The 27,881-nt window shown below is 47.3% G+C and overlaps 1 protein-coding gene across 1 annotated transcript in view; it reads left to right on the top strand.

Moving 5' to 3' along the window:
• The first annotated feature begins 2,078 nt into the window (after window positions 1-2,078).
• Window positions 2,079-27,881, top strand: part of ISM2 (isthmin 2) — a 46,528-nt gene continuing 20,725 nt past the window's right edge. The window contains exon 1 of the mRNA XM_005301658.5: window positions 2,079-3,573. Coding sequence (XP_005301715.1) covers window positions 3,436-3,573 — 138 coding nt within the window. The 5' untranslated portion in view covers window positions 2,079-3,435. The remainder of the gene's footprint in view (window positions 3,574-27,881) is intronic.

The following is a 27,881-nucleotide window of genomic DNA, read 5'->3' as shown; positions in this document are numbered from 1 at the left end:
ATGTTAGGATTGGTTAGAAAATTGTTTAGTAATATTTTAGTAAAATTATTGGTTAAGGTGCAGCTAAGCAAGACTCAAGTTTCACTATATAAACTGGGGTCCAAAAGGAAGTTCTTGGGAACCAACTCCAGGACACAGCCCCAAAGATCAGAGCTGCCAGACTTCAACACCCTGCCAATCACACCGTGCAGAAATGGGAGTCTTCCAGATGATCTGATTGGCCATCAAGAAAAGTTAATCTGCCTTATTGGGAGTAGTGAGCATTGCATGCTTAGCAAGTGCATTCTGTTTGGAGGATTGTTAATAAAGGTTAAGTAGGAGATTACTGAGTAGGGCTCTTTCACTGGTCCAAGACCCAACAAACCCACAGAGTGTAAGGTTACGCCCTGAGCCCATGGAAGGGTAAGGGTGGGTGCCTAAATTAAGAGGGTTACACCTTGAGCCCTAGGAACTGGGTAAAGGTGGGTGCCCCTAGAGTGTGTGAATAACAGAGAAATTTGTGTGGGTAACACTATGATCCAGCTTCTATCCAGGAGAGCACTTAAGAGGGGTGTGGAGAAATGGAGACACACGAGATTATGAAGGGTAGTTACAAATGGAAGAGAAAATGGTTACAATAAAATGGATGGCGAGGAAAATCCAAACAGAAAAGGACAATGTTTTAAAGAGAGATCTGAGGTCTAAGGTCTTTTGGGCAGGGAGCACATCTTATTCTGGCTGGTTAAGTGCCACCCATGGGTGCAGTGCTGTATGAATGAATTATTGGTAGTAATAATACCACACCTCTATGGTGGTAATGCTGGCTTGGCTATTTCTACACTAACAATTAAAAACCTGCACTGAACAGTCTCCTATCCTTGGATGATGGAGTGGGGCAGCATTAGTTATATCTCATCTCTGGACCTAACTGCCTTAAAATGCTGCGGAACATCCATCTTCCTGATACCCTTGCAGGTACGGGTGGTCAACCACTCTGACGCTAATCTGCCTGGGTGATGGAAGATGCTCTCACTACCATGTACGCTCAGTGGGCTCAGAGCTCTAGCTTTTGCCACACTTGTGTTACAAAGATGTCTTACTAGATTTTCATTGAATCTGCCCCCTTTACCACTTGGCCTCCCTCCTGCATGCTTCCGTCACAGAGGGTGGCTACACTGGCTTTTCCCCCCCTAAAATAATATGGGGAGAGAGCTAATGGACAGGGCCCTGAACTGGGAGGCAGGAGACTGGCTCTATTTTGCTGTCACCTTTCTGTGCCTGCTGCCCCCATCGCCCTGCCTTGTCTGTTTCGATTGTCAGCTTTCTTTGAGTAGGAACTGTCCCTCGCTATTATTTGTACCATGGGTAGCACAATGGGGCCCTAATCTTGGTTGAGGGCCTCTTTGGCACTATCTTCATACAAATAACAGGCACAGTAACATGTATAACAAAAAATGTCCACTGCAATGTAGGAACGCTGGTGTAGATGGGGCTTTGGGCAGCTGCTGGTGTTCTAATCCCTGTGTAGCTGCCATCCATCTCTGCTCACAACAGATCCATGTGGCACTCCTTAAAGCACCAGCACTTTGGCTATGTGAGATCCCCTGTGTGGTGCTGGTGGTTCTGCACCAGCGGACTGTTTGTTTATTTGTGGCAAGCAAGCCTAGTTTGGACAGGGCGAGTCCTGAGGATGAGTCCAAATCTCTCCTTGCAGCCAGGCTGATTTGCTAATCCCTACCTCCCATGCCCCTGTGTCATGCACAGCGAGAATGCCATCACATGGAACATGGCCAGCTAATGCAAAGCGAAGTTCAGCACCCCGCAATCAACGTGCCCGATTGTACATCTGTCCAGCAGCAGCCCCAGCTCTGCGAAAAGGCTCTGCCTCCTAGGAGCTGCCAGTGTAAAATGCTGAGCTCAGCGGGCTTGAAACCTCGGTTGTGTCTGACCATAATTTTAACCCTTGTGTGGGATTTCTCCCTCTCTGCCCTGCTCTGTTCTGTCCATGGCCTCGGATTCACGGATTGATTCATTCACGTAGTCATTCATACATTCATTCATTCACTCACTCTGTGCATGTGGGGACCCTCCTTCTCCAACGTCAGAGCAGCTGGGGGCTGGTTGAAGAGTCACCGGAGAGCGGAGCAGCGCAGGCAGCCCCGATGCTGCGAGCCAAGGGGGGAACTGGAGACACGCTGCAAAGCCAAACTCAAAGCGGCGCTCCCAGGCTCCTGAGGGGAGAGGAGGCGGGAGAGGCCGGCAGCTGGGGGATTACACTGGAGGGACTCGATCAGGGAAGCAAGGAGGAAATGTGAATGGGAAGAACGAGCGCTAGGATCCCAGCTCTAAAGACAAGGGTCCTCAAGGAGGGAGCTGCAAAGGGGAAGTCACTGCCACGGAGGAGAAGAAAAAAGGAGCCTGCCGCGAGCTCAGCCTCGAGGAGGCGAAACCTCCGCCGGCTGGGGGAAGCTTTGCAAAGGAGAGAAGATCAAAGAGTTTGCAGAACAAAGAGCGGGTCATCCTCGTTTGCAACGCCGGGGGAGCGAGCCCAGCCCCCCCCCCTCCCCCCCCGCATGAGAGGCAAGCGGGAGCCCTGCAAGGGACCAGAGGGGAGAGGTTTGCAGCAGAGGTAGCCTGGGACATGCAGCATCCGGGTGGAGAGAAGCGACTGGCTGAGCCCAAGAGGTGGAAACATTTGGAGGGAAACAGAGGAAAGTTTTGTATTGTCAGCAGCAGCCGCCTCCAGTTTGGGGTTGGGGGGGGCGCGGCCGCAGCGCGAGCCAGAGCGCGTGGAGCCGTCTGATGCTGCGCCACTTTGATCTGCGAGGAGGGACTTTATTTGTCCCGATGCACAAGGACCATTTTCCCAGCTAAAGAAAAAAAAGGGGGAGCCTCTGCCTTGGGATAAACGAGCACCGGGCTCTGGAACTGCCTGAGGAAAATCACCAGCCCAAGTGACTCAGGGGGTGGGGGGAAGAGGAGGGAAAGAAATCAGATTGCAAAAAGGATTAGAAAAGGGGGTGGGGGAGGTGAAGCCCTCTCCTTTCTTCTTTCCCCCTGCAAATCTTTTCAGAGTTATCCTTCAGCATCAGTGGCCCAGGCACTGGAGCCCAGGAAGGGCAGCTAAATCCAAACGTGATCAGCAAACTGCAAGAGAGATCAGAGGGCCAGACACCCCCCCGCCAGAGGAGAGTCCCCGGGAAGCCAGGGCTCAGGGCACTGTCAGTAATCTTTCTCCCACACTCTGAGCGGCTCTGGGCTCTGCCAGGGACATAACAATACAGGAGCAGAAGGCTGGAAAGAGGATTGCAGTTTTCATCTGCACTTTTTGATCCTCCCTCTCCTATTCCTTCAGGGACTGATTTTGTAATATTAGCAGGCTGGATTAGTGGGGGGCTGGCTGCTTGCCTTGTCTGTGCGTGGAGAGGTGGGTTAGTGGGGAGGGCGGAGGAAGAGATGTCTGGGATCAGAGGGAAAGTTGTGCTTATCCTAGGCTTCGTCTTTCTGACAACTCTTCTGGCGGTGGTGAGAGGGCTTCCCCTGAGGAAACAACGCACCAGCAGCCCCAGGGAGCGAGGTCACAAGCTGATGGAGGTAAGGCAACTGGCTGCTCGCTGCTGTGAGAGTAGAAGTGAGGCCCAGTGTCTAGTTCTTACTCTGGATATTGTTGGGGATGGGGGCGTAGATGCGGAAGAACAGAACAGGAGTGTAACCTGGGGGGGTGTTCAGATGAACCACCCCCAACATGGCACATTAAGGGCTTCTAAAAAGATGGCACATGTGGTGGAAGCCCGTCGCCCTCTGAGACATTTAAAAAGTCGCCTGGACAGAGCTCTAGAAAATCCAGTATCTGCCCTGGGAGCGGCTGGGTAAGGTAGGACCCTATGGGGTCCCGTTTTGTTCTAGGTACATGATTTTTCTTAACTAGCTGCAGCTGGGCTTTTATAGTCTCAGCATATGGCAATGCCTCCCACCCTCGGGAGCTCTTCTCCAGCATCTCTGTGCATGAGGAAGGGGACAGCATGCCCTTGTATAGAAGTGAGGGCCCTTCCTGCTAAGTCTGTGAGCACCCCCTTGGAGTTGGTCACATCCAAGGTAATAAAAATGCATCTGTATATCCCGTCCACATCTGGTCCTACCGAGAGCTCTGAATGACACAATGGGTAACAGCTGCCACTTGAGAGAGACAGGTTTTTAGTTTCCTCCTTGGCTTGGTTGGTTGTTTTTTTGCCCAGAAAGGACAGAGCTCCTTCCCCACTACCCCAAGGTGTACGATCGCCTGAGATCTCAGCCTTCCATGGGATGGGAGCAGGCAATGTGGTTTCAGATGCCTCAAGACTGAGGCTAAGTTTAATAATTCAATGTGCAGGAAGGTATGTTGCCTCCAAAGGACAATATCTGTCACAGGAGAGGTGAGTCAAAGACCAGGGCGGGGTTTGCAGCTTGTCAGGAGCACAAATGTTTCACTACATTGGCATTACATGCAGCAGATTGCAGCAACCTTGCCCCTGGAGGTGGAGACCATGGCGGCTACAGGTTCCAGAACGTCACGCTCCTTCTTGATTCAAACGGCCTGTGCTTGCATAGGAAGGAGCATGGCATGCTGGCATCTGTATTTCCATATGCTGCTGCACCACTCAAGTAGGATAGACTTTAGCGTGGGTTCATGGGTTCAACTGCACCCACAGAAATCAGGCCCAGATCAACCAATATGCAATGATTTCTGTGGGCGCAAGGGCCTGCATTTCAGGTTTGGCCCCGCTGCCCCTCCATGATGACAGAGGGGCGGCCAGGCCACATTTGAGTAAGTGACATTGCAACCTGGCACACAGGGTCACACCACCATTAAGGTTTGTGCCTGCCATCAATAGCGTGGGGAGCAACTTGTCCACCATGACTGGACCCAGATCACACCTGTTGCTACTGCTGGCATTATCACACCAGGCCTGAGGCGACCTGTCAGGCGGAGAGCCCAGAGGGAGGGTCAGGGACACTGCTCCCACTGGTAGCAGGGCTGGAGCTCAAGGAGAGGTGGGACCAGGAGTGTCCCCCCAGCCTCAGGCAGGGCAGAATCCACCTACTCCCGCAGAAAGGGCAGCAACCTGACAGGGCTGAGCCCTGACACTCCCCCATCTCCTCCCTCTAGTGCACCCATTGAACTGGGAGGCTACATCCACCCCTGCTTTCTGTGAAAGGTGGGGGTGGCCAGGGGCAGCATTGTATTCCAGGGGCTGAATTTTGCCTCTTCTTGTGTCAGGAACTCGTTGGCCAGACCTGTGTGCTGTCTTGCAAAGGATTTAGAACAGCTAAGATAAATGGAAGGAAACTTGACTCTGCCCCTGTGGCTTCAAGACAGTGGTGACTAGTGGGCTTACAGGACATGGGATCAAAATGCATGGAAACCCACTGTGTGTTTGAGCGGGGGAGAGATCAGTGGAATGGGAGCAAATCTATAGCAATCCTAGAGAAAAAAGGCCCTTTAACAAACAAGGAGGGGAAACACAGTGATTTCTGTATGGGTGAACCAAACAACTGCCTTTTAAATTGGTCTCTTAGCAGGAAAATGAAAAGGGAGTTAGATAATAAGGGAAAAAATTTAAAAATTCACCTTGTGACCAAAGCTACTGATAAAAAACAGGTAAAAGGAATATGTGGAAAAACTGACTGTATATGAATTAGTAGGTCTGGGTAGTAGCAGCCCAGATATTCATCAGTGATAGGCATCAGTATAAGAAGCTTGGTGGATAGATTTTAATCCCAGCATGTCAGAGGGGTTGGCTGATGAGTTTACTGAATGACTGGCAGCTCTTTTTGAAATGTTACAGAGAAATGGGGATGTACCTTATTGTTATTTATTACTAAAACGTGGCACTGATAGTCTAAAAAGAGTGATCCTGACTATTTCTGGCTGATCAGTTGAACTTCACTCCGTAGTAAAATAATGGGATAAATGTTGAGAGTGAATCTGAAAGCCAGTGGAAGATAATTGAACCACAAGCACCAGAGAGCTTGGTTTTCTTTGCCTAAATCATGCCAAATGGATTTGATTGAATTACAAATGAGTGGATGAAGGGGGATTGCTTGAAATGTTATATCTAGACAATAATCTTACATTTATATTGTGCCTTTCCTGGGAAATTCTGCAAACATATATACCTGTATCAGTTTGCTCACTACAGAAATGCAGCCACCTCTTGGTGGAACATGGCTGTGTAACAGCACGCAGCAACACAAGAGTTGGAATTCTAGGCACGCATAATGTAATTACCTGAGCTGCTCTTCAGCCAGGAGACTGTGGTTATCACCCAAACTCTTGCAGAAAGGCCATGGTATCTAGTAAAGCATTGGATATGGTACTTTATGGAATCTTAACTGAAAAGGCAAACTTGCAGGCCGTAATCAAAGGATAATGATAAAATGGCAACGTATGAAGTTGAGGGCGGTGTCCAGTGGAGAACCCCAGAGATCTATGTTAAGCCCAGTTTTACTAATCAGCTAGCAAAGGGGGAGGAATAAATCAGCACAAATTTGTGAATGATTCTGAATTAGGGAGTTTGCATGAATGCCCAGAGACCATGTCTCCGTATGTCTTTGTACAGTCCTTAGTGCAACAGGTCTCAACTTGAGACCTCTGGGTTCTACTGAAGTTTTATATCATATTTATACAAAAGGACTTGGGAGTTAGATGTATAGGCAAGAGATAAGATGGAGACACAGTCTTTCTAGGGGTCTACCAGTGCTTCTCATCATGTCTGTGTGTGTCTTGTAGGCTGTAAGGTCTTTGGGGCAGGGACTTTCTTCATTTGTGTTTTGTGCAGCAGAGGGAAGGTTGTTGACACTTAGAAAATAATTCTAAATTGGATGTGTATAGTTATTCTTGGAAGCTGCTGAATGCGGTGTGAGAGATGTAGCAAGCAGATAATGCTGGGAGACTTCTGCCAATGAGAGGGAACAGTAGATAGGGTTTATCAGCTTGTAAAGCAACAGGGTAGCAAAAATACCAGTGTGATTTTTGGGTTGTATACACAGATGGTTCATGTCACAGAGTTGACAGTCCCTATCTCGATGGCACCAGTGTGACCACATCTGGAATATTGGTTACTTTTGGGTAAAGCCCTAGAGATATGGATAGATTGGAGGAGAGGGCAGAGGTAGAGAGAAGAACAACATAAATGATCAAGCAAGGTGGATAAAAAATCTAATATTTTTTAGTTGAATACGTTGTTCTTTTTGAAAAACCTATTTTCAATTAAATATGAAATTGATAACCTATGTTAAGGCATAAACGTACTTTAATAGTAGTAAACTTCTTGAAATAAATAAAATATGCTTCATCAATGAGTCCTGCTCACATTGTAATGATTTGAAGGGTGATGCTTCTTTAAGAATGTACAGAATCAGTCAGAAAACGTTAACTTTTGAGGTCAACTCAAGCTTTATAAATACGTGACAATGTCGTGTAATGACAGGTTTCAGAGTAGCAGCCGTGTTAGCCTGTATCCGCAAAAAGAACAGGAGTACTTGTGGCACCTTAGAGACTAACAAATTTATTAGAGCATAAGCTTTCGTGGGCTACAGCCCACTTCTTCGGATGCATAGAATGGAACATATATTTGTGTTCCATTCTGTGCATCCGAAGAAGAGGGCTGTAGCCCACGAAAGCTTATGCTCTAATAAATTTGTTAGTCTCTAAAATGTCGTGTAAGCATCTGTGCTATTTTCAGTCTTTCCAGTGGAGTGAATGCTGGTTTTTACATTTTTCCTAATGTAAGTACTTTTAGTTTCTGTTGTGCAGAAAAACTTTGGCCTTTGTTCCTTTTGGTTTCAGTTTAGCAAGCAGAGGGAGAGAGAATACTTATTTAATTTGGGCTGGTTCATTCAAAGTTGAGAAACCAACTAGGAGTTGAAAAAGCAGAAAAGCTTGTCCTGCTCTTCCAATCGATTAATAAAACCCAGCTAGAAGAAAATGAGATCTACTGATGCTAAAAACCTGAAGGATATGGGACCAGATTTTCAAAGGTGTATTTAGATGCCTAAAGATGCTGATAGGTGCCTCGTCCACATGCGGTTTTTAAGGAATTTAGGCACCTAAATCCCATTGAAATCCCACAAGGTTCCTAAATACCTTTCGAAAATCTGGCCCATGGTAACCAGAAACAAGCTGTCAGTTCCCTAATGCCAGTTAGAACATCTTTTGTTTAATAAATGAGTTAGTTTTAAATGCAAAACGTGTTTTGATCAACTTTTTTCCCTATGTACCCAGCACATTTAAGGTTATTTTATTTACTGATAATAAACAATTTTAAAATGCCGTTTTGCGCATTTTTAATTGAATTCCAATTTCTATGCAAATACAGCTTCACACAAACCATGAGCAAAAAATGATCATCTAGTAAATAAGAAATGTGGCATTTGCCATTTTCTATCATAATAAAAAAGTAAAAATTAAGACTGAATAAATATATATTAGGTTCATTTTCATTATATAGCTTTTCTTTAGAAAAATAACTAAAAAGTTCACATGTGAAGCAAGATTAAAAACAAAAATTTAAATCAAGGTTTCCTGCTTGTTAATTTAAATCCTGATTAAAATCTGTGATTTAGTCAATCCAGGCTGTGAGCAAATAGGTGGAGTGATTGAGTTGTGAGGATGAATTCAAAGTCAAATTTGTATCACTAACTGGCGCCTACCTAGAGTTACCTGCAAGATATGACTACCAAGGGGAGCAAGGGGTTATTTAGGGTGCTCCAAAGTGGTATAACAAGGTTTAATGGAATTAAAAGCAGCAAAAGAAAATGTAGGCCGAGCATGAGGGAAAATTTCCCAAGTTTCAGGAAAAGTGGAAATAGCAGAAGCCCCATCGCTGGGACATTTAAACATGAATCGGAGCAAGCCCTGGACAGCACAGTGTAAGGAACAATCTCTCATTGATCTCCGGGTGGATGGATCAGTTGGGTTCCCCTAGCTTCATCTCTGTAGTGAAGCTGCTAGTGCCTTCTGGGAAACATTCCTTTTAGCATCACTTTTGCTCTGAATAGCCCTATGTGTTTTGTTCTTCCCTCGTTCTTGTGACCAGGGATGGTTGAATAAAAACCGGATCTTACTTTCCTCAGAACCCATCTTGCTCCTACTGCTGATGCCCAATCCTCTCTCTTACTGACATCTTGGGAATAGCTAATTGTGCTGCCAGAGACGGTGCAGGATGGCTTCAGGTAGGGAGTTGCGGGGGTGACAAGGGAACAGCTCCTCTGTCTTCCACAGTAACCCAGGGGAAGAGAACCCAAGGACACGTGATGCAAGATCTGAGCAGGCTGTGTGTGCAGTGAGCTCCCCACAGCTGCTGCAGTGGCAGAGTCATTTTGCCTGCGGATGTGCTTTTTACCTTTTCATTTCTTCAGCAATTAAGCGTTCTTGTCTCCGGCTTTGTCCTTGTCCGGGGTCGGATTTGTGGGTATAAAACGTGCACTGAAGCATCGTTCCGCTCTGAAAGGGGCTCTTTGTGCACAGGAAGGTACTTTACCCTTTGTAGCAAATTTCCTTTTGAGACGTGCCAAATTATCTTAGTCAACAAAGTGAAAACCCTTCCGCCCTGGGGCTGAATCAGGAGCAGAAACAATGAGGAGCCGGCTGTAGGGAAGTTACTGGATCAGGAGGCTTCTTCCCTTTTCGCGGAACAAATAGGTCTGTTGAGCTTCGATTGCAGAAATTAAAGGGGTGCCTGTAAAAGGCACATGTAAAGGGAATGGCTTAGGCATGAATTGCTATGCAGGGAGGAGCCATTTTCATGAGCTAGGTGCTTGTGTACCCTTTAGCAATGACTCTCTGCACTTCTAGTTTGCTGGTTCAAATCCAGCTCCAGGTCAGCAATGGCACATAGCCATTATAGAATGTGTTGGGGGTGGGGGCAGAGTGGGAGGGATGACGTACCTCAGTTTGGTTCCTAATGGAGGGGTGTCTGTATCTTGCCAGACTTTCCCATAGTTTGCCAAAGGCTGGCCTATGGAGACTGGCCTCCCCTCAAAATACAAAGTTTCAGAGTAGCAGCCGTGTTAGTCTGTATCCGCAAAAAGAAGAACAGGAGGACTTGTGGCACCTTAGAGACTAACAAATTTATTAGAGCATAAGCTTTCGTGGACTACAGCCCACTTCTTCGGATGCATATAGAATGGAACATATATTGAGGAGATATATATACACACATACAGAGAGCATAAACAGGTGGGAGTTGTCTTACCACCTCTGAGAGGCCAATTAATTAAGAGAAAACAAACTTTTGAAGTGATAATCAAGGTAGCTCAGTACAGACAGTTAGATAACAAGTGTGAGAATACTTACAAGGGGAGATGGATTCAATGTTTGTAATGGCTCAGCCATTCCCAGTCCTTATTTAAACCGGAGTTGATTGTGTCTAGTTTGCATATCAATTCTAGCTCAGCAGTTTCTCGTTGGAGTCTGTTTTTGAAGTTTTTCTGTTGTAATATAGCCACCCGCAGGTCTGTCACTGAATGACCAGACAGGTTAAAGTGTTCTCCCACTGGTTTTTGAGTATTTTGATTCCTGATGTCAGATTTGTGTCCATTAATTCTTTTGCGTAGAGACTGTCCGGTTTGGCCAATGTACATGGCAGAGGGGCATTGCTGGCACATGATGGCATATATCACATTGGTAGATGTGCAGGTGAACGAGCCCCTGATGGTATGGCTGATGTGATTAGGTCCTATGATGATGTCACTGGAATAGATATGTGGACAGAGTTGGCATCGGGGTTTGTTACAAGGATAGGTTCCTGGGTTAGTGGTTTTGTTCAGTGATGTGTGGTTGCTGGTGAGTATTTGCTTTAGGTTCGGGGGTTGTCTGTAAGCGAGGACAGGTCTGTCTCCCAAGATCTGTGAGAGTAAAGGATCATCTTTCAGGATAGGTTGTAGATCTCTGATGATGCGCTTGAGAGGTTTTAGTTGGGGGCTGAAGGTGACAGCTAGTGGTGTTCTGTTATTTTCTTTGTTGGGCCTGTCTTGTAGGAGGTGACTTCTGGGTACTCGTCTGGCTCTGTCAATCTGTTTTTTCACTTCAGCAGGTGGGTATTGTAGTTTTAAGAATGCTTGATAGAGATCTTGTAGGTGCTTGTCTCTATCCGAGGGATTGGAGCAAATGCGGTTATATCTTAGAGCTTGGCTGTAGACAATGGATCATGTGGTGTGTCCTGGATGGAAGCTGGAGGCATGTAGGTAAGTGTAGCGGTCAGTAGGTTTCCGATATAGGGTGGTATTTATGTGACCATCGCTTATTAGCACAGTAGTGTCCAGGAAATGGACCGCTTGTGTGGATTGATCTAGGCTGAGGTTGATGGTGGGATGGAAATTATTGAAATCATGGTGAAATTCCTCAAGGGCTTCTTTTCCATGGGTCCAGATGATGAAGATGTCATCAATGTAGCGCAAGTAGAGTAGGGGCGTTAGGGGACGAGAGCTAAGGAAGCGTTGTTCTAAGTCAGCCATAAAAATGTTGGCATATTGTGGGGCCATACGGGTACCCATAGCAGTGCCGCTGACTTGAAGGTATATATTGTCCCCAAATGTGAAATAGTTGTGGGTGAGGACAAAATCACAAAGTTCAGCCACCAGGTTAGCTGTGACATTATCAGGGATACTGTTCCTGATAGCTTGTAGTCCATCTTTGTGTGGAATATTGGTGTAGAGGGCTTCTACGTCCATAGTGGCCAGGATGGTGTTTTCTGGAAGATCACCGATGGATTGTAGTTTCCTCAGGAAGTCAGTGGTGTCTCGAAGATAGCTGGGAGTGCTGGTAGCGTAGGGTCTGAGGAGAGAGTCTACATAACCAGACAAGCCTGATGTTAGGGTGCCAATGCCTGAGATGATGGGGCGTCCAGGATATCCAGGTTTATGGATCTTGGGTAGCAAATAGAATACCCCTGGTCGGGGTTCTAGGCATGTGTCTGTACAGATTTGTTCCTGTGCTTTGTCAGGGACTCAAAATACAGTCTCTCCAAAGTAGGTTGAGGCATATGATCAGGGTGGCATGTGTGCGTGTTAGAGCATGGAAAACCTGCCCTGTTGCTGCCCAGACTGGACCTTTTCTGGGGATTAGAGGTTTCCTGTCTGCCGTGGAGTCAATTGGTATCATTCACCATCACTAAAAACAGTTAGAGAGACCCATGTACTGCCAAAGTAGCACCGGCGCCTGCTGGGAGCAGACTTATAGCTAGTCTTGAGATGTGGGGGTGGTAGTGGTTGTGCAGCTGGGTTGTAGTTGGTGCAGTGTGAAATCAGGCTGTTGCATTAACATGTGGGACGTGTTTGGTTACTAGAGCTAGTTGGGAAGTTTTCCTCCAATATTTTTTTGGTGAACAATGGCTCACTGACACAACAGACATTTTCACCCAAATTTTTTTCTCTTAATTGAAAATGTTGGGGTTAAACAAAGGTGAAAAAGATGTTTTCTGCAACTTTTTTGTTTAAAGAACTGACAATTTTTCAGTTTTTGATGAAAACCTTTTGGGTTTTGTTGAAAATTTTTCACAGGGAAAAAAACTCTTAATGGATTACAGGATACCTTTTAAGTACCAGCTGTCAGAATCCGTTTTAGTGACTTGTTTGCCGTTGTTCAGTTCTTGTCTGCTCCAGGTGTCTCTAGTAACTTCCTGGGCTTTACTGAGAAGCTGAGAGGATGTTTGTGACTTCTGGGGCTAGGAGTCCAGAGATATGGTGGTCTATTTGCCTCCCCGTCCCAGGTGGCTCATGGTGTGAAGGGAAGCAATATTTCCCGGGCTATTGGTTGTTTTATTTAGTCTCCAGGGGAAGAATAAAGTTTAAAGGGAACAAAATGTTGTAAATTTCCTCTTGCTTATTGGCGGACTCCCCCTGCACTGAGACAGCAAGAGGGCAACAGAAAGGCTGGATGGAGTTAGTGTGTGTTGGGAAGAGGAAGGGAGCCGTGATCTTGACTAGGGTTACAAGGTGTTAGCTGACACGTTCTAGCTAAGGGCATGTCTGCACTGCAATCAGAGGTGTAATTGCAGCGTGGACCTGCGCTAGCTTTAATCTAGCTAGTGAAGCTAAAATTAGCAGTGAAGTTGCGGTGGTATGGACTTCAGCATAGACTGTACAAACCCGCCTGGAACTGTGGGACATACTTGTGTTCCTAGCCTGCACCAGGGTCCACGCTGTTGGGTCTTGACTGCTATTTTTAGCCATGCTCGTTAGATCAAGGCTAGCTCTGTCATGGCTACACAAGCTGCAAACGCGCCTCCAATGGCAGTGTAGACATACCTAAGGCCTGGTCTAGACTAGGATTTAAGATCTGATTTAGCCTGTGTTCGTATGCTAATGCACACATTTGAAAGTCTAGTATACACCCGGCTTTAGCACATGCTACATAGCGGGAGCCTAGGCTTTAGGTTGACCAGTATGGCATACGTCAGAAGTCTACACTGCCTTGCCTACCCTAAACTTTTCAAACATGATAGATAGCATGTGTTAACTGTCATATGCTCACACCTAGCCTCGACAGGTTTAACACGTTCTAGAACTCTAGTGTAGACAAGGCAGTGGAGACATTTAACACTTAGCTGGTTGTGTTGAAGCCTGGCAGGGAGCTATGAGATAAAGTGCAAATGTTTGTGGAGCAGCCAGCTAGGGTTACCAGATGTCCTGATTTTATACAGTCCCAATTTTTTGGGTCTTTTTCTTATATAGGCTCCTATTCCCCCCCCCCCCCATCTCCTGTCCCGATTTTTCACATTTGCGTCTGGTCACCCTACAGCCAGCTAATCTGTACAAATGTGTGAGCGTGGGGGGAGAAGGGGAGAGAGGGGGCGGGACAGAAGGCTGCCCTGTGGAGAGGAGTATTTCAGTCATTCCTGATTACCCCCAAAATTAAATTACCCCACAGCCTTGCCTTTCCCTTTTCCTCAAATGCCAAGTCATTACCCAGCTCTCCCTCATTGTGGTGGAGCCCAAGGTCGGCTTCTCCCTGCTTGGTTTCCCTTTAATATGTTGCTAAAATCCTCCTCTCTATTTTTAGCTGCATGTTCCCAGGGCGCAGGCAGCCTCCTCGCTAATAACCCAGAGGACACCAGGTGCGGAGCGCTGTGCAGTGTCTTCAGCGAGATGAGATTTTGTACAGATGTCTTAAGCTCACATCTGCTCTCCCTCCCCCACCCCCAACACCCTTCTGCTTCCCAGAGAGGCTGTGGCTGCATTACATAGCTAAGCTGACTCCTCGCTCAGGGGAGGAGGCAATCAAGAGTCTCTCCCAGGATGTGTGAGTGGGGGTGTCCCAGGGGATTCCTGGGTGGAATGTGATGTGGGGATGCACTCAGTGCTTAATTTGCAGTGACAGAGATGCCGAGGCTATGAACTGCCAAGCCTAGAAGGGCTGAGCCCTGGCACAAATGAAGCACTGGGTGCACTGCACTGCTGGAACTAGGGTGTGGGGGGCATGTTATTTGCAGTTGTACTTCATCAGTTGATTGCACAGGGCTCTCAGGAGGGTTCTTCCTTCCTCTGCAGCGGTTAGTGGGGCTCACGGTAACAAACATGGGTGTGCAATGGGCACTGGGGAATCTTGAACTTTCTTTTCTAGGTCCCTCTACATTCAGAAAATGATAATACACTAACTAGCAAAGTGTCGGGGGAGAGGCCACTACACAGGCCAGAACCCCCAGATGATCCTGTCCTATATCTAGTACATTGCTATAAAGGGAAACTCCTCCAGAGAGGGAAGGCCGTGGGTGTTATGGGGGAAATGGGATCTATGGACAACGTCAGTCGCCCCAACGACCTCTCTGTAACTGTCCCTTTGCACTCTCCCCTCCTCTTAGTTTTCTTCACACCTGTAAATAGCATTTTGAGAGCTAGACAGAGTTGTGTAGGCCTAACATGTGAGTGTTGCTATTTTGAAAGGGTTTTTGCAAAACTGGCTATGAACAGAAATGACTTCAGCGTGTTGTTTGAAAATGTAGCAAAAGAGCCAGTAAGCAAGAGTCTAAAGTCAAAATCTGAAATTTCTCATGACGCCCCAGTCCTCCGGTCCTGAGCTGGCTCCAGCAGCAGGGGGCGGGGTGGTGAATGGAGGGAGCATGCTGGCTTCCCTGGAGTCTGTGCGTTCCAGTCTCTGGCATAAATTAAAGCAGCCCCAAGGGCTGCTCTAATATACAGCTGTCCAGACTAGCATAGTGCACTCAAGCCACACCCTGTTGTAATTCCTGGCAAACCCCTGTGCCAGAGGCTGCGGTCTGCTCTGCCAGCGCTACCTACCCTGGGGAAGCCCCCGAGGTCAGAGGAATTCCCAAGTGGCTGTTTGCACCAGTTTTATGGTACTTGCATGCTGACAAAGCCTGTGTATGGGGCCATGTACCCCAAAACAGGGCTTTGGGCTGTGAAGCATCCAGCACACCTTGGATGTAATTTAAATGCCAATGTTAAAACCATCAATGAAAAGGCTTTCTGTGGGGGGTGGTGTTTTTGTTGTTTATGAATTTGGAAACAGTAATTTAGCCTCTCCACCACTCTGCAAAGTGGCTCAATATCACTATCTCCATTTTACCAATAAGGCTCAGAGAGGAAAGGTGACAGAGGAGGTAGTGACAGAGCTGGAATTAGGGAATCAGGGGATCTGGCTTCTATTCCTGACTCTGCCACATATTTCCTGGGAGACCTTGGGCAAGTCACTTGACCCCCCTGAACCTCAGCTACCTGTCTGTGAAGTGGCTGGTGAAGATAAATGAATTCCTTTTTGTGAGGCACTCAGACAATGGGGAAGAATGTCATCGAATAGCCTATGAATAAATTAAATGTGTTTAAATAGAATAGACTAGATTCTAAGGGAAGATTTTTTCTCCCTCTGTGGCCACTGCACAGCACTGTGCAGATATACAGGGGTTATAGAAGTTCTAGGGTTGCCAACCCTACTGGTTTTGCCGAGAGTCTCCCGGAATCAGAGCCCAATTCCAGGAGATAGAGGCCATCTCCTGGAGGCTACTGAAGCCAAACCGGTAGATTGTAGGCTGCTAAAAGTCTGGCGGTGCAGCAGGGCTAAGGCAGGCTTCCTGCCAGCCCTGACTCCGCGTGCTCCCAGAAGCAGCCGGCACGTCCCTGCAGCCCCTGGGGGAGTGCAGGGGTCTCCGCGTACTGCCCCCACCCCGAGTGCCGACTCCGCAGCTCCCGTTGGCCAGGAACTGCAGTCAATGGGAGCTGTGGGGGTGTTGCCGCAGGCAGGGGCAGCACACAGAGCCCCCTGCCCCCCCACCCCCAGGAGCTGCAGGGATGTGCCGCGCCGCTTCCGGGAGCAGCGCAGGGATGGGGCAGGCAGGGAGCCTGCCTTAGCCCTGCTGTGCCACCAACCGGGAGCCACCCGAGGTAAGCGCCGCCAGGTCAGAGCCTGCACCCCTCACCCCCTCCTGCACCCCAACCCCGTGCCCAGCCCCGAGATCCCCTCCAGCACCTAAACTCACTTCCAGAGTTTGTACCCCATACCCCCTCCTGCATCCCAACCTCCTGCCCCAGGCTCAGCCCGGAGCCCCCTCCCACACTCCGAACCCCTTGGCCCCAGCCCAGAGCCCGCACCCCATCCTGCACCCCAACCCCCTGCCTCAGCCTGGTGAAAGTGAATGAGGGTGAGGGAAAGCGAGCGACGGAGGGAGGGGGATGGAGTGAGTGGGGAGGAGCCTTGGGGAAAGGGCAGGGCATGGCAGGGGACCGGGCAATGGTGTTTGGGTTTGTGTGATTAGACAGTTGGCAACACTATATAGAAGCCCTGTCTTTGGCCAGGGGAGAATCCCCCTGGCACAGGCACTGCTCAAGACAGCCATAGGTCTGCTGTCAAGCCCCAGCATAGGGGGCATGCCTAGAGTGACCAGATGTCCCGTTTTTAAAGGGACAGGCTCGTATTTAAGCCCTCCTGCAGGTGTCCTGACTTTTTCTTAAAAATGGGCAGATTGTCCCATATTTTCTGTCTCACCACCATCAGTCCTGGCGGGTCCTGCTGCTGGCTGGATCCCTGATCGCTAGCCCACCAGCGGTGAGTGGGGGGTCCAGTGGCCGACGATGGGGGTGGGTGTGCAAGGCTGGTGGCGGGGCAAAGCTGCAGCACGTGGGGCACTGACCAGGAGGAGCTGAGCTCTGCATGTGCCAAAATCCCGCACAGTGCTGGCACAGTCTCTCCGCCCCTCAGCTAAGCCCTGGAGTGTGTGTGGGGGGAGCAATTTCAAGCCTGTTCACTCCCCAAACCTGCAGACTCCAAAGCAGCCCCTGGGGAAGGGGCTTAGCATCCTCTTCACCTGCCCCTGCCCCCCCCCCCCCCCGCCCTGGGTCTTATCCCCAGGAGCGCGGGGGTACTCTGTCCCCTAGGCACCCTCCCCTGCGGAGCCACCTCTCTGGCCGGGTTCCCTGGGCCCTGGTGCACAACGTGTCCTTAGGGCTTAACCACTTCCTGCCCGTGCTGTAGCCGGGGGACATGAGACGGCTCAGTTATGTCGGTGGCCAGCAGCAGCCTGAAGGTGTTAGCTGCCTTTCCACACTGTGCGGGTAGGAAGGGACAAGCTGCTTCCAGCCACAGGGGAGTGGGACGAGCTGTCAAGGGGCTGGGAGGGGGAGTCCCTGTTGCTGGGAAGGTGCAGCTGAGCCATCCAGCTGCGGAGGATGATTGTACTGGAATTAAATGGGCCCAAGTGAGGAAAGGATCAGGTGCCCTGGTGACAGCTCCATGCCCCATTACAAGGCAGGGAGGTCCTAGGTGCCCCTCTATGGATCCTTCCATTTCCAGGGTGCGTAATTGCTATGAATGGAGCCAGCTCAAGCAATCAGTTTCCTGAAACGCTTTTGATTTAAAGTGCTTAATGATGGATTTACATAGTAACTGTTTTTATTTGTTTTCAGTTTCCCCACAAGAGGCGTCAGACCCACAGCTGCGATAGTGATGGCTCTGTGGGCAACCTAATCCCTTAGCCTTGTGCTCCACCTCCTGCTGCATCCTCTCAGCAGCCCCCCGAACCTGGCTCCGGAAGGCCAGAGTGTGTAAGCAGGGGAGGAGCAGGCTGGATTTCCAGCCAGAGCTGAGTTCCCAGCTTCTGCTTGTTGTGGGTTTTGATCCCGCTGGGAAGTGTCTGTGGTTTGTAGCTTGTGATGTTTGCTGGCAGCTCTTGGGCGGCTGGGGTTACATCACTCATTGCTGCTACTGAGGGATGAGTCTGCGGCTTGGCCCCACTGCCAGTTTCCCCCAGTGCATCCAAAGCCATCCCTTCGGGGTAGGGAAATAGACATGCCTTACGTTCTATTGCCTGGTGTGCCATCCCCTCCCGATTCCCATTGCAACGCATTGCCACAGATGAGGGCAGCCAGGGAGGTTGTCTTTGATCTGCTCTCCTTGATTTCAGTCTAAAAAGTCCATCCAGACACCTTGGTGGGAGCCATGAACTATCCAGTGTTATTTGGATGGGGCATGTGTGGGATGAGGGCTCTTGTTTGGCTTCTTTTCTTTCTTTCACAGCTTTGCATAAGCTGAAAAGCTAAGGAAGCAGCAGCTGGAGCCATTGATGGGGTACCATGTGCAAGCTAACAAATGTCTATCATTAACTGGAACAAGTTAATGGTTACTAAAGCACATGGGTTTTATAGCTGGAACAAGTTAACAGCAACTCAGTCCCATGCATTAAGAGCTTATGTGTATTACAGTTCAACTATGTTAACAGAAAACATGTGCCCTAACACTAGAATTTGCCTGTCTGTGTGGGTCGGGTGTGTCTCTGTGTGTCCGACTGTTTCTGTCTCTGATCTAGATCTGGCTACATGCAGCCTGTACTGTGTACTCTGATGCATATTCTGAGTGTCTTTCTGTCCTAGTAGCTTGAGGGCAGTAAAACTACAGCAGCAGTGGTGTGGGGCTGCCTGCAGTGGGCACCAACTGTCTTGTTAGACTCCAGTTTCCAATGGATTTTCCCTTGAACTGTGACATTTATGCAAAACCTATCGGTGTCAGGACAAAAAGTGCCAGTAACTCTGAAGAAGACAGTTTTTTGCTTCAGCTGCTGAAGAAGTAGTCCCCCTTGCTCTGTTTTGTGCTATATTTATATGGGAAGTGGAGGAATCTTTATTGGGAGTCACACTGGTGTAAGCTTCAGAATAGCAGCCGTGTTAGTCTGTATCCGCAAAAAGAACAGGGGTACTTGTGGCACCTTAGAGACTAACACATTTATTTGAGCATAAGCTTTCGTGGGCTACATCCCACTTGCATCCGAAGAAGTGGGCTGTAGCCCACGAAAGCTTATGCTCAAATAAATGTGTTAGTCTCTAAGGTGCCACAAGGACTCCTGTTCTTTTACTGGTGTAAGCCACCATTAGAACACTTCACTGAAACTTTTGGATGGGATCTTAGGCTGGTTGGGTAAGTCATTGGATTTGGACTCAGGAGATCCAGATTCAATTCCTGATTCAACCACAGATTTCCTATGTGACCTTGCACAAGCTACCCAATCTACCCTGGGCCTGACTTTCCCATCTCTAAAATGGGACTAGTGCTTCACTACCTTACTGGGGTTTTGTGAAAGTAAAATCTGCTAATGGTTGTGAGGCACTTGGATTCTACCATGATGAGCGCTAGATCAGTGCAGAGAGAGATTTTAAAAATCTGCTCCTGTCTGGCTTTGCTTGGATATTAAAGATCCCAGGGCACATTTGGTGTGAGCAGTGGGTTGGCTTTGGTCTCTATAGCCAAAATTCCTCTCCTCACCTAATTTTGTGCAGTGTTGCTTTGTGCTGGCTGTTGTCCTCCATCCCAGTTGCAGCTGCATGTCAAAGGTGTTGTGCATACAGGCGTTGGGAAGTACTTTGGGGTGAAAGGCTTTGTGAATGTGAAATAAGATGAATCCACTGATCCCAATACCTGTAGCTCCCATTTCAAGGCAGATGAAATAATATTAAGAGGAGAGAACGACGCCATGTTATCCAGGATGTCTTGATAAACCTAGGACTGCAAGTGTTAAAATATAATAGTAGGCCACACAATCCTGTAGATTGTTGCTCGCTTCTGTTGGTCTGTTATATCCAGGCTCTTATAACTCCAGCATTGTATCTGAGTAACTGATTTGTTCTGGAATGAGTTACAGGATCTCCAGGATCAGGTTAAAGGGGCTTGCTCAGGTCCTTAGTCAAAAACAAATTGCATGTGTAATGTGATCCTTCTTAGGGAGGGTAAGCTAGTGGTTAAAGCAGGGGCTGGGGAGTCAAGTGATCTGAGTTCTGTTCTTAACTGTAATCTGATTCTCTGTGTCACTTTGGCCAAGTCACTCATTGCCCTGAGCAAGGATTCACCTCCTTTTTACAGCCTGGTCATCTACATGTGAAGGGATTCGCTATAAGGGAGGGCAGGCACTTGTACTGGGGCTCCCAAGGTCTGGGACTCCACAGGCTCCTCCAGTGGAGGTTATTCGGACGATGCATGGAATCGCCATACTCCTCAGCTACCTGAACCATGCGCTGCCCACTTTGGGGGCTGTGCTAGCCCCACTCCTTATGGTAGGGAAGTGGTGGCTGTTTTTTGTGCCAAGGTGTATGACAGGGCAGACTCTCTGGAGTAAATCCTGGTATTTCTATTGTAAAGATAGTGAACCCACCACCGAAAAATTACCAGAAAAAGTGTTACTTAATGTAGGTCCTTCATGTAAACAAAGGGGTTCTTGTGCCTCATCTGCTCTCTTGAGCACTGCTTTAGGTGGAGGATTTGAGAGCAAACTGCAAGTTGTTTCTGGAACAGGTTGGTGCTGGCTGCACTCTGTGGTGGAAGTCATGCCAGGTGTGCACGGGGTACAGGGTTAATATGGTTATTTTAGTAGAGCTCCAGCTGCCTGCTCGTCACACTGAGCTCCAGCACCAGGCTCGGGCTGCGCCATTACTCTGCAAACTGATCTTGACTAAGAGTTCCCCTGTACTGCTTTGCTCCGTCCCTGCAGTCACTCACCAAGTACCCCCAACCGAGCTAAACTAGCATGTGACACACAACTTCAACCACCTTGTACACTTTTGTTCTAAGGGCCCCATCAGTAAACGCTGGCTGGGGGGAGGATATCAAGTTTCTTCTCATGCTCAAGGAATGTTCCGTTTCTTGGCTCTGACGTCCCAAGCGTGTCATGCGTAAACCATCAGAGCACCAAGTCCCTCAGTTCCTAACTAGCTGGTCCTGGGAATTTTGTGAGAACTGTTGTTTAAATGAAATTTGAGGCTACAGCAAGTTCTTTGGGGCAGGCACTGTCTTTTTGTTTTGTGTTTATACAGCACCTAGCGCAATGGGATCATGGTCCACGACTGGGGTTCCTTGGCACTACTGCAATACAAATAATAATAATAATTTATCAGTGGTTCCTATGAGGATGCTGTTGAAACACTGCCCCAGCCAACCCAGCAGGCGAAATTCTGGAAATCAGTGTGTTTCATCCTCAGAGCATTTTTCAATCATTACAGGTGAGCTGCAAAGCAAAAAGGAAATGAGAAGCTTGTGCCCTTTGTGGTTTCTTTGTAAAGAGGAAAGATCATCTGGTGTTTCTAGTCTGAGGCTCTGTGTTTTCATCCATTTACTCCTGGGGGAATTCTGTGCCACTGCACATGGGTAAAATTTATGTCCCCCGCAGATTTCTTTGCTTCCCCGCAGAACAGTGATTTTCTGATGGGGAAGCAAAGGGAAGCCACAAGAGCGGTCCTGCAACACCCCCCCACCCCCAGTAATATGTTTTGGGTGCCTAGGGAAGCCAACAGAGAGGTAAATCACTGTGGGGCAGGGGGTGGGACTGGGAAGACGTGGCTGGTGGCTCCGACCCTGCAGCAGGCTCTCAGCTGCTAGTCCCGGCTGGGCTGGAGAGGATGGGACTTCCTCTTCCCCTGCATGGCATCCGGAGCCGTGTTAGACCTACCCCAGATTTCTCCCCTGACTGTAGGAAGCTCTACAAACTCTCCCTCCCCCCCTGTGCTTCCTGCACCTATCGCTCCTCAGCTGCAGGGGGAGGGATCACTGTACAGGGAGCTGCTTCCTTATCTGCCCAACCCCTGTCCATCCTGACCCCCTCATACCCAGACCCCCCGCACTCAGAACCCCCCAATGAGCCCCACTCCCCCTGCACCTGGACTTCCCCGACAAGCCACGTGCCCTGGATCCCCACCCTACTGAGCCCCAACCAGCTGCACCTGGATCCCCACCCCACTGAGCCCCACCCCCCCAGCATCTGCATCCCCTGTCGAGCCCCCCACACCCAGATCCCTCTGCCAAGCCCTGTACTCCTCACACCCAGGCCCTGCCCCGCTGAGCTGCAACCATCTTCACCTGGACCCCCCTGCAGAGTCCAATTACCATTGCACCCAGAACCTCGCAACAAGTCCCTGTGCATCCAGATCCCCCACTGAGCCGCCCACACCCAGATTGCCCCACACAGAACCCTTTCAACCTACACCTGGATCCCCTCAACTAAGCCCCTCCACACTTGGATCCTGCCTTGCTAAGCCTGCCTGCCTACACCTGGTGCACCTGGCATGGAGGGGCAGGGCCTGGGGTGTTTCTGGGGCAGGCTCGGTCCTTGCGCTGTGTCAGGGTTGGGTGCAGTCTTACCACTGAGTTCATGTTCCTGGGGTGTGTGTGTGGGGGGGGGCTGCACAGTGATCTCCCACCTCTGTGTAGCCAGTGGCCTGTGCTCCCCAATGCCATGCTGGAGCCTCCACATTTATTTGACAAATAAACTTTTCAGAATTTGAAAGTATTGTGCACAGAATTTTTAATTTTTTGGCACAGAATGCCCTCAGGAGTAAATCCATCACAGTGGAGATCTAGAGGGCATACAACACATTTCTTTAAATTTTACTTCAAAGTTCACCTTTAACGATATCCTTGCAATATAACTGTGAAGAAAGGCAGGATCCCCACTTCACTGTATAGATAGGGCAGCTGAGCCCTGGAGAGCAAATATAACTTGCCCAGGGTCACAGCCTTGGCCTCCAGTCCTGTGCTCACACTGCCCTGTTCAGAGGAAAGGAAAGAGACAGTGAGAAAATAGTATGCCTACGACTGATCTCTGAAACGATGCAATACATGCCCACATGATACGGTTTTGATGACTTTGTAATAGCTAGAATGGGGAAGCTTGTGCCATCAGATCCCTGAGGCTCACGTCAGCTCTTCTTACTCTTTGCCTATGTTGTTTTATATCAAAAACTATTGCAAGGTCTGTAATAAGACAAATAAGTTTTAATTTGCCCCACAAAATATGCCTCACTTTCCCGTGTACCTTTTGTAAGTTTCTCTTAGAGAATCACAGGAGAAAAATTTTAGAGCCCACATTTTCAAAATGGTGTGTCTAAAAGTGTGTGCGCCTAATGTAGGTATGCACATCCTCTTCCCCTTCTCTTCCCCGATGTGCAGGGCAGCAGGGCATTTGTACAGCTAAGCTGGGTGCATGCACATGTTTGCATGGGCCTGCTGGAGAATTTACACCTACATGGTTAATACCAGATTCTCCTCTGAAAAATTACTTTAAAAAATAACATTATTTTTTAACACATTACAGTAGCTCCCAAGGGCACCAATCAGAAACGGGGCTCCATTGTGCAGGCCACTTTACAAACACATGGTTCCTACCCTGAAGCAGTTACAATAAAGATGTTCTCTGTATTTATTGTCTTGCTGATTAGACTGGCTCTGTTTGCAATTCAAAAGATGCTAATTCTGATGTTGTAGCAAAGCTGCTCTGGCAATAACTGCCCATTAAATTTAGTTTAATGACATTTCATTTGCAAGCTTTTAGGGGCAGGAACATTGTTGTCACATTTTTCCATTACATACCTGTGATGGGTTTGGGCCCTTTGGGGTGTCACCTGATGTGCTGGGATGCCACTGAGTCAGCCTATTCTGCCATCCTGGGTCCCCTTTACCTGCCCTTGCTGGGCTAGGCTCACAAGCCTCTTCCAGCCAAGCACACAGGCAAGGCCACACCCAGCTGCACAGAGAGACAGAGATCCGCTCTGGTGCCCACTCCCTCTAAGTGGTACAAACCCAAATGTTTTATGAAATTTGCCCCCTCCCTCAGTGTGGAGGGAGATATGCACAACTTCTTGCCCCCACCCCCAGTTAGAAATTACATAAACTGGGTTATATTATAAACAAGAAATAAGTTTATTAACTACAAAAGGTGAATTTTAAGTGAATATAAAAGATAGACAGAACAAAGCAGATTACTGAGCAAATAAAACAAAGTATGCAACTAAGCTCAAGATACTTAAGAAGCAGGTTACAAAATGTAAATTCTCACCCTAAATGTTATTTTAGGCAGGTTGCAAAGTTTCTGTGGTTCAGAGTTCCAGTTATATTTCTTTTCAGACTAGACTCCCCTCCGCCCCCGCCTTCCCTTCAAGTGGCTTTAGCAGTCTTTCTTCTTGGGCAGACAGGCCATAGAGAGGAGGAGCCCCATTTGCCTTCCTCCCCACCCGTAAATAGGATTTACATAAGGCGGAAATCCTTTGTTTCCCAAACTTGACCCCCCTTCCCTTCCAGTGGAAAGTTACAAGAAGTCCCAGGTAATGTTTAGTATCAGGTGACAAGACCACCTGACTCTGTAGTATCACAGCGTCCATGAGTCAGTGGCAGTATGGAGCATCCACAGGAAGGCCAAGCCTTTTCACAATCCATTGTCCTCGCTGATGGACATCAGCCCTGTCTGGCTTTTCCATTGTTGTACCTGAGGTGTTAGCAGGGGGCGTCACTCAAAGTAGCATAGTTGAAATATAGATACATAGTCAATATTTCTAACTTCAGATACAGAAATGATGCAGGCATACAAATTGGATAATCACATTCAGTAAATTATAACCTTTCCAATGATATCTTACAAGACCCACCTTGCATAAAGTACATCTCAGTTATGCCATATTCATATCATAAGTATGTTTTCATAAAGAATATGGAGTGAAACGTCACAATACCTACCATGCTTTTGTGTCTCTAGAAATAATAATTTCAGTGCAGATCTGAACAATCTGCAAAGTAGGTGGTGACAATGGCCAGGTGACCATCACAAGTAAAATTGGTACACAGTTGACTTTTCATCTGAATGCAACACCTTACCCCCAAAGGGTCAGCAGCGGTATGGATCCTGGGGCCTCTGGACCTTAAAGCATGATCGTCTACTGCCTTGTCTAAAGACTCAGGTCTGTTAGCCAAAGTTGTATCAAGGCCATCAACCTCTGTTTGTGGCCCAGCCACCACTAAAGGGGGACAAAGTGCTACACTGAATGGGTTAGAATTACATGAACATTTACTAGATGCCCAAAAAGCTACAATTGAGGCAGAAGGCTATATTGGTTAAAAAACTGACCTAGTTTAGAGGAAAAGTGAAGGCAGCTATAAAATATTAATAGTAATTAATGTAAATCAGAAACTAAGAATTGTAGAAAATTGACAAGGGAAGCAAAGGGTAACAAGGAGAAATCTATTGCCAGTAGAATTAAAGACAGTAAGAAGGAGTATTTTAAGTATAATAGGAATAAAAAGAATCCCAATAATGGTATTGATCCATTACTAGATAGAAATGTTAGAATTATCAATAATAATGCAGAAAAGGCAGAAGTGTTCAATAAATATTTCTGTTCTGTATTTGGAAAAAAACAGACGATGTAGTAATAACTTATGATGATAACGCCTTTTCCATTCCATTAGTATCTCAGAAGGATTTTAAACTGCAGCTACTGAATTTAGACATTATAAAATCAGCAGGTCCAGATAACGTACATCCAAGAATTTTACAAGAATTGGCTGAGGAGCTAACTGGACTACTATGATTAATTTTCAATAACTCATGGGGCGCTAGGAAAGGTCCAGAAGACTAGAAGCAAGTCAATATTTAAAAAGGGTAAATGGGATAATTTTGGTAATTCTAGTCGTGTCAGTGTGACATCAGTCCCAGGCAAGATAATAGAGTGGTTGATACAGGACTCCATTAATAAAGAATTAAAGGTCGATAATATAATTAATGCCAATTAACATGGGTTTATGGAAAGTAGATCCTGTCAAGCTAACTTGATATCTTTTTTGGATGAGATTACAAGTTTGATAATGGTAATAGTGTTGATGTAATATACTTAGATTTCTGTAAGGCATTTGACTTGGTACCACTGTGACCTCTTGGGGATCACCCAGAGGATCAATGGGGTCTGCCCTGTAACTTCAGGGTGCATTGGTGCTAGCACTAGGTCTCACCCTGGCTCTCACCAGCCTAGTTACTCCTTGCAGGGTGACCCCAACAGCACTTCCAGTCCTGGGTCTCCCCAAATCCATCTTCCCCAAGTTCTTAATTACCAGACATTTGGACCGATCCCTTCTGGTTCGTCACTGGCGAGAGCGTGAAACCAGTTCCCAGTTATCAGTCCACTGTGGTCCCCCACTCCCCACAATTTTCACACCAGAGACCTGCTTATATATAAACATACAATTTATTTAATTGCTAAAAATCATGGAGTCAAAGATTAAATAAAAAGGGAAAGCAAACACATACAAGTTACACAGATAATCATAAACATAAAGATGCACCCACAGGCTTTACATTTCCATATTACATAAAATCCCCTTTCTAATGCAAATTACCAATTACCTTTGAAAAGTTTCCCATTGTACCTCTAGCTAGAGGGGGGATTCTGCGTTTAGAGACAGCTTTCCACTTGGAGGCTATCCCTCAGTTTCTGGATGGATTTCAAACCCCTTCCATTTTACAGTTTTTTTCTTTAGTCAATATAGATATTCAAAGTGGGGAAATTCCCAGTTGTCTCAATGTTTTTCCATTAACTTCAACGGTCCACCATTGTCCTTTCTTGAGCTGGACAATAGATGGTTGCCTGAAGCTGGTTTCTTGTAAACACCTAGCTTGGGAGGTACCTCTCCCACTTGACTGCTCACCTCCCTGATGTGAGGCATAGCTAAAATTTCACCACAGAATATGAGCACTGTTTTCTCTCTATATAAATACTTAGATTCATAACCACAGTCTCTATATATTTCATAATGACCATCAAATTCAGAACATTACAAGCTTTCATAAAAGACCTTACTCAATATACTTTTATAGTACAATAATACCACATGGTTTAACTGCTCATTTTGGGGGGTTAAACCTTCTGTTCTCCCCTTAAGGTGCCATACCCTGATTGTCACACCTCCCTTGTGAGTCCCATGCTGGAGTTTTGGCAATTGGATATGACATAAGCTTCACCTTTGCTCCCTCTTCTGTGGATAGGACATCAGCTATTTTGTTCTCCAACCCCTCAATATGTTTAATTTCTATAAATTCCTGCCAAGCTATGCTCCAACATAGCAATGTGGAGCTGGTTCCTTTTGTTCTATGGAGCCAAAATAATGGTGACTTGAATGGTCTATTAACACCCTGAATGCCTCAATTAAACAGGTAGGATCTATGTTGTTGTACAGCCCAAACATTCCTTTTCTATTACAGAATAATTCTGTTCAGTGGGAGACAGTGTTTTGCTGAGAAATTCAATTGTCACAACCACACTACAGCTTTTGATTGAAGAACTAGACCAATATAAACAAGTGGAGAAGTTCTTTTACTTCTGTACTTGGCACTGGTATGACGGCTGCTAGAATGCTGTGTCCAGTTCAGGAGTCCACAATTCAAGAAGGATGTTAATAAATGTGAGAGGGTTTAGAGAAGAGCCCTTACAATGATTAAAGGACTAGAAAAACATGCCATAGCTTGAGCTTCCTGAGTCTATAACTATATTGAGCTAAACAAAGAAAATTAAGGGGTGACTTGAATACAGTCTAAGTACCTACATGGGGAACAAATATTTGATAATGGCCTCATCAGAGTAGCAGAGAAAGGTATAACGTGATCCTGGAAGTTGAA

Source organism: Chrysemys picta, chromosome 4 (genome assembly GCF_011386835.1).
Source record: "Chrysemys picta bellii isolate R12L10 chromosome 4, ASM1138683v2, whole genome shotgun sequence".
NCBI classification, from domain to species: Eukaryota; Metazoa; Chordata; order Testudines; family Emydidae; genus Chrysemys; species Chrysemys picta.
The sequence above is the reverse complement of the archived record's forward strand: the minus strand, read 5'-3'. Positions and strand labels throughout refer to the sequence as shown.